A 5,620-nucleotide genomic window follows, 5' to 3' on the forward strand; every position below is an offset into this window, starting at 1 on the left:
TGGATTGTCAGGAATCATGGGATAAGAAGATCAAGAGTTCAAGGCCAACTTTGACTACATAGCAAATTGGAGGCCAGCTTGGATTACATGAGGCCGTGTCTTTAAAAAACAAAAACAAAAAAAAACAAACCACAAACAAGAAAGACAGAGATGGGGACTATGAGGGTAAAGAAGGATGGATAGGTGGAAAAGTAAGCACATGTGTTAAGTAGCAGGTGGCTGGACAAGTCACAGATTAGTGGACAAGTGGATAAAGTTATGTGTGAGCAAATGGGTGGAGGGATGAATGGTATGACAAATGAATGTGAACTAATAGGTAGACACATGAATAAGTGGATGGATGGTAAAAAGAGGAACAAGTGGACAAACTGGCACCAAAAACTGTAGACCCTTTTTACTTTCACAGCTCCTGCTCACATATGTTCACTTATTCTGGCTCCTCAGAGCCCCTCTGGGCAGGAGAGGGCAAGAGGGCTTCATTAGGGAGGAAGTACAGTGGGTGGTTCACCCAGTCTCCTTATCTTCCGCAGACATGTCAGCCACGTGGGCTGGGATCCCCAAAATGGATTTGACGTGAGTAGATCTAAAGATCTGTGGATCCTACTTAACCTCCACCTATAAACTACTGCTCAGACCCCACTCCCAGACCCATCCTTTCCCACCACCCTCTCAGATCCCTTCTTGGCATGGATATAGTGATAATCTGTGCCTCTTCCCTCCTCACTTAATTCTTTCCAACCCTGCTCTGTCCTTTTTCCACTGGGGCAGGTGAACAACCTAGACCCAGATCTGCGGAGCCTATTCACCAGGGCAGGAATCAGCGAGGCCCAGCTCACCGATGCGGAGACCTCCAAGCTTATCTATGACTTCATTGAAGACCAGGGTGGGCTGGAGGCTGTCCGGCAGGAGATGAGGCGCCAGGGTGAGCCCCTTTTTCGCTGGTCCTGGGAGTTGTTACCCTAGAAATACACTTAAGTCCCTCAGTTTTCATGGAACTATCTAGAATCAGGAGTTGATCAGTTGGTGTACCTAGCTTACAAATAAAAAGTGAAGCTCAGAAGAAAATGAGCAAAAATCATACCTATGTATTATTTTCCCTCTGTGCAGAGCCTCTTCCACCACCCCCACCACCATGCCGAGGAGGGAACCAGCCCCTGCGGCCCCCTATCGTGGGGAGTAACAAGGGTCGGTCTGGTCCACTGCCCCCTGTACCTGGGGGAGGGGGCCCGCCCCCACCAACACCCCGGGGGCTTCCACCCCCAGGCAGAGGGGGCCCTCCACCACCACCTCCTCCAGCCACTGGGCGTTCTGGGCCACCACCTCCTCCACCCCCTGGAGCTGGGGGACCACCAGTGCCGCCACCACCACCTCCACCACCGCCACCACCTAGCGCCGGGGGTGGGCCAACCACTCCCCCACTCATTCCACCTCTGGTACCTGGAGGGAGCCTCGCACCTGGTGGCGGCAGAGGGGCACTTTTAGATCAAATTCGGCAGGGAATTCAACTGAATAAGGTAAGGATGCTCAGGATGGGTAATTGGGAATCTGTTTAAATGTAGATATTGTGAGCCAAGGCCATTTTGGTGGGAGTGCCAGGCTTTGAGGATCCAGGGATAAGTTGGTGGCGGAATGAAAGGGACTGGCGTGGGTGAGAGAAGAAATGAAAAATGCTGTTCTCAGTTCTCAGGCTTTTGTGCCCAAATTTCTTGTTTCAGACCCCCGGAGCCATAGAGAGCTCAGTGCAGCAGCCACCACCTCAGAGGTCAGAGGGCCTGGTGGGTGCTCTGATGCATGTGATGCAGAAGAGGAGCAGAGTCATCCATTCCTCGGGTGAGCCCATTCCTGCAGGACTGTCACCTTGACTCCCAGAGTGTGAAAACAGCCCCAAATATCACTATTCATAGTTACACTAGAGGCCCATGTGGTGGTAGGTACATGCCTGTAATCCCAGAACTTGAAAGGTTGAGGAAGGAGGATCTAGAATTCAAGGCCAGCCTGAGTCAGAAAAATAACAGTGACTGTAGAGGGGCTGGGAATGCAGCTCAAGGTTCTATCCTCAGCACTGAAAACAAAGTGATATAAACCTCATCTGTGAATGACAGTATTAAAATGAATTTTCTTCTTAAAAACCTGGGCAGCCGGGTGTGGTGGCACATGCCCATAGTCCCAGCACTTGGGAGGCAGAGGCAGGCGGGTCTCTGTGAGTTCAAGGCCAGCCTGGTCTACATCCTGAGTTCCAGGACAGCTGGGGCTACAGGGAGACCCTGTCTCAAAAAAAACCTGGGCAAAGGGAGTGGAGAGATGGCTCACCGGTTCAGTTCCCAGCACCCACATGGTAGCTAACAATGGTCTGTAACTCCAGTTCCAGGGGATCCAACGCCGCCTTCTGACCTCTGTGGGCATTGCACAACATGGGTGCACTTATAAATATGCATTCACTCACACACATAAATAAAAATTTTTTAAAAACCAGGGCAGAGGCATGTGTAGTGGCACATATGTTTAATCCCAGCACTTGGGAGCAGAGGTAAGTAGATATCTGTGGGTTCCAGGCCAGCTAAAGCTATATAGTGAGACCTTGTCTCAAAAAAAAAAAAAAAGAAAAGAAACACAAACGAATAAACAAAACCCTGAGTAGGTTGGTGTCCTACTTAGTATGTTAACATCAAGCCATCATCCAGCAGTGATATTAAGTGTATCTTTGACAGTGATATGTCAGGTTATGTCCACAACATGAATGTTCAGTGGTATTCACATCAGTGATGACAACTGGCAATAATATTACCATTAAATCCAAGTACTGACAGATTCACATTAACTCATTATGTGATAATATCATAACCTAGTCTTTTTACAATAATGTTAACACTTTGACATGCCAATAATATTGTCATTATGCCATTATGTGAGGATAATACTAATCTTAACCTATTAACCTGAATATGTTCTGAAAACTAATGTGAATCCATGATATGCTATTTTAACAGATATCATCTTTTGACAATATTCTCATTAACCTCATTGCAAATCAATAATATTAGCATTAATTCACCATGAAACAATAATAAATTACCCAACCTTGGCTAATATTTAAATTTGCCCTATTAAATGACATGGGGTTGCCTTTAAACCTTTATATAACGATAATATCCAGAATAACTACATGTTGTTGTTGTTGTTGCTCGAGGCAGGGTCTCATGTAGCCTAGGCTACACAATCTTGAGTCTCTGCTTCACCTTCCTCCATTTCCCAAATGCTAGGATCACAGGTGTGCACTACTACTCCCAGTTTATGTGGTACTGAGAATCTAGGCAAGCATTCTACCAACTGAGCCACATCCCTAGCCTTGTTTATTTCTACATTATTTGTTTATTTTATGTACATATATATGTGTGTGAACCCATGTGCAGAGATCAGAGGACCACCTGTGGGAGTCGGTTCTCTCCTTTCTCCATGTGGGTCTCAGGGATCAAACTCAAGTTGTTAGACTTAGAGGTAGGTGCCTTCACCAGCTGAGCCATCTTTTTTTTTTTTTTTTAAGATTTTTAACTTTATTTATTTATTTATTTATTTATTTAATGTGTATGGCTGTTTTGCCTGTATGTATGTAAGTGTATCTGTCATGCAGTGCCCATGGAGGTCAGAAGAGGGCACCACATCCCCTGGAACTGGAGTTACAACTGAAGTTACAGATGGTTGTTAGCTGCCATGTAGATGCTGGGATTTGAACCCAGGTCTTCTGCAAGAACAGCTAGTGCTCTTAACTATTGAGTCATCTCTCTAGTCCTGAGATGAGTCATATTACTGGCCCATTGTTTTTTAATATTTTATTTATTTATTTTTTAAGTGTATGAGTGTATTGCCTGCATGTATGGAAGTATACTTGTGTCATGTAGTGCCCACAGAGGTCAGAAGGGGGCATTGGATCCCCTGGAACTGGAGCCACAGATGGTTGCTAGCCACCATGTGGATGCTGGGAATTGAACCTAGGTCCTCTGCAAAAGCAGCCAGAGCCCTTAACCGCTGAGCCGTCCCTCTAGCCCCCATTGTTTTTGTTATTTTAAGATGGGGGTCTCACAGTGTAGCCCAAGCTGGCCTAGAACTCACTATGCATAGCCCAGCTTGCAGACTCATGATCTTTCTGCTTCAGCCTACTGATTGCTTCAATTATAGGCATACGCCAGCAAGTGCAGCTTCATTAGCAACATTTTTAATAATGTACTGACTCCAACTAGAGCACAGCCACCCGCAGCTATAATCCTTCTTTGTACAAAGTATGCCTCTAGCAGAAAACTTTAGTCTGTAAGGGCTGAGTCTTTACTTCCTAGGCCCTAGGAACCCTCCCAGGGCCTTTGAAACCACCTACCCATCCTGAGTCAAACTTTTCATCTTTCTTTCTCCAGATGAAGGGGAAGACCAAGCTGGTGAGGATGATGAGGATGATGAATGGGATGACTGAGCCCATGCTCCTTCCTGCAGGCCAGTGGCTCCTACTACCTGCTCTGTGCCCTCCCTGCCACCCAGACTCTCTGCTGTCGCTTCCAAGGCCCCAGACTGCCAATGTTCTCATTCATGATTGGGCCTTGTACTTACTCTAACAATGTCTGGGGCCTTTATACAAAATTTCTCATTTCTTTATTTTCAGGGATTTTTAAACAAAAATAAAAAATAGTTTTTGTCTCTCTAAATGTCCATTTGTTTACATACTAAATGTGTGATTTGGGGGTTCTTTTCTTCCACAGTCCTTTTTAAAAATATTTTATTTTTATTTTATGTGTATTATTATGCTGCCTGCATGTATGTAACTGCACCCGTGTCGTGCAATGCTTGTCAGAAGAGGGCGCTGGCTCTCCTAGAACTGGAGTTAGGACAGTTGTTAGCTGCCGTGTGGGTGCTGGGAATTGAACCCAGGTCCTCTGCAAGAACAACCAGTGCTCTTAACGGCTGAGCCATCTCTTCAGCCCCCCATAGCCCTTTTTGTGCATGTATCTCATTTTATTTAGCCTTTCATGTGTATATTAATTCACTCCTTTATGTTTTCAGGTCATTTGGCTTGTATTTCTTTTTCTTTTTTCCCTTTTAGTTTTTTTTTAATGGTGTTAACAGGTTTTTAAATTTTTTATTGTTAGCCAGGCAAAGGTGGCACATACCTTTAATTCCCAGAATTTGGAAGGAAGAGGCAGGGGACTCATTGTGAGTTCTAGGCCAGCTGGGGCTACATAGTGAGACCCTGTCTCAAAAATTTGTTTTATTATTTTGGGAAAAGGGATTTAGACAGGGTCTCATTATGTGTTTCCCAGGCTACCCTCAAACTCTTGGATTCAACTGACCCTCCTGCCTCAGCAATCTGAGTAGCTAGGACTCTAGGTATGAGCCACCACATCTAGCTTTCCTCTATTTCTTTTCTTTTATTTAATATTTTATTATTTTTATTTTATGTGTATGAGTGTTATGCCTGCATGTAGGTAAGTGCACCTGTGTCTTGCAATGCCCAAGGAGGACAGAAGAGGCTGTCAGATACCCTGGAACTGGAGTTACTGACAGTTGTTAGCTGCCATGTGGGTGCTGGGATTCAAACCCGGGTCTTCTGTAAGAACACTCAGTGTTCTTAACCACTGAG

At 45.3% G+C, this 5,620-nt stretch overlaps 1 protein-coding gene across 1 annotated transcript in view; it reads left to right on the forward strand.

Moving 5' to 3' along the window:
* Positions 1–4,676, forward strand: part of Was (WASP actin nucleation promoting factor) — a 16,050-nt gene extending 11,374 nt beyond the window's left edge. The window contains exons 9-13 of the mRNA XM_008842544.3: positions 531–573; positions 769–922; positions 1,108–1,514; positions 1,716–1,830; positions 4,404–4,676. Coding sequence (XP_008840766.1) covers positions 531–573; positions 769–922; positions 1,108–1,514; positions 1,716–1,830; positions 4,404–4,459 — 775 coding nt within the window. The 3' untranslated portion in view covers positions 4,460–4,676. The remainder of the gene's footprint in view (positions 1–530; positions 574–768; positions 923–1,107; positions 1,515–1,715; positions 1,831–4,403) is intronic.
* The last annotated feature ends 944 nt before the right edge of the window (positions 4,677–5,620 follow it).

The sequence above is a fragment of the Nannospalax galili genome, unplaced genomic scaffold, assembly GCF_000622305.1.
Source record: "Nannospalax galili isolate Female #2095 unplaced genomic scaffold, S.galili_v1.0 scaffold741, whole genome shotgun sequence".
Classification (NCBI taxonomy): Eukaryota; Metazoa; Chordata; class Mammalia; order Rodentia; family Spalacidae; genus Nannospalax; species Nannospalax galili.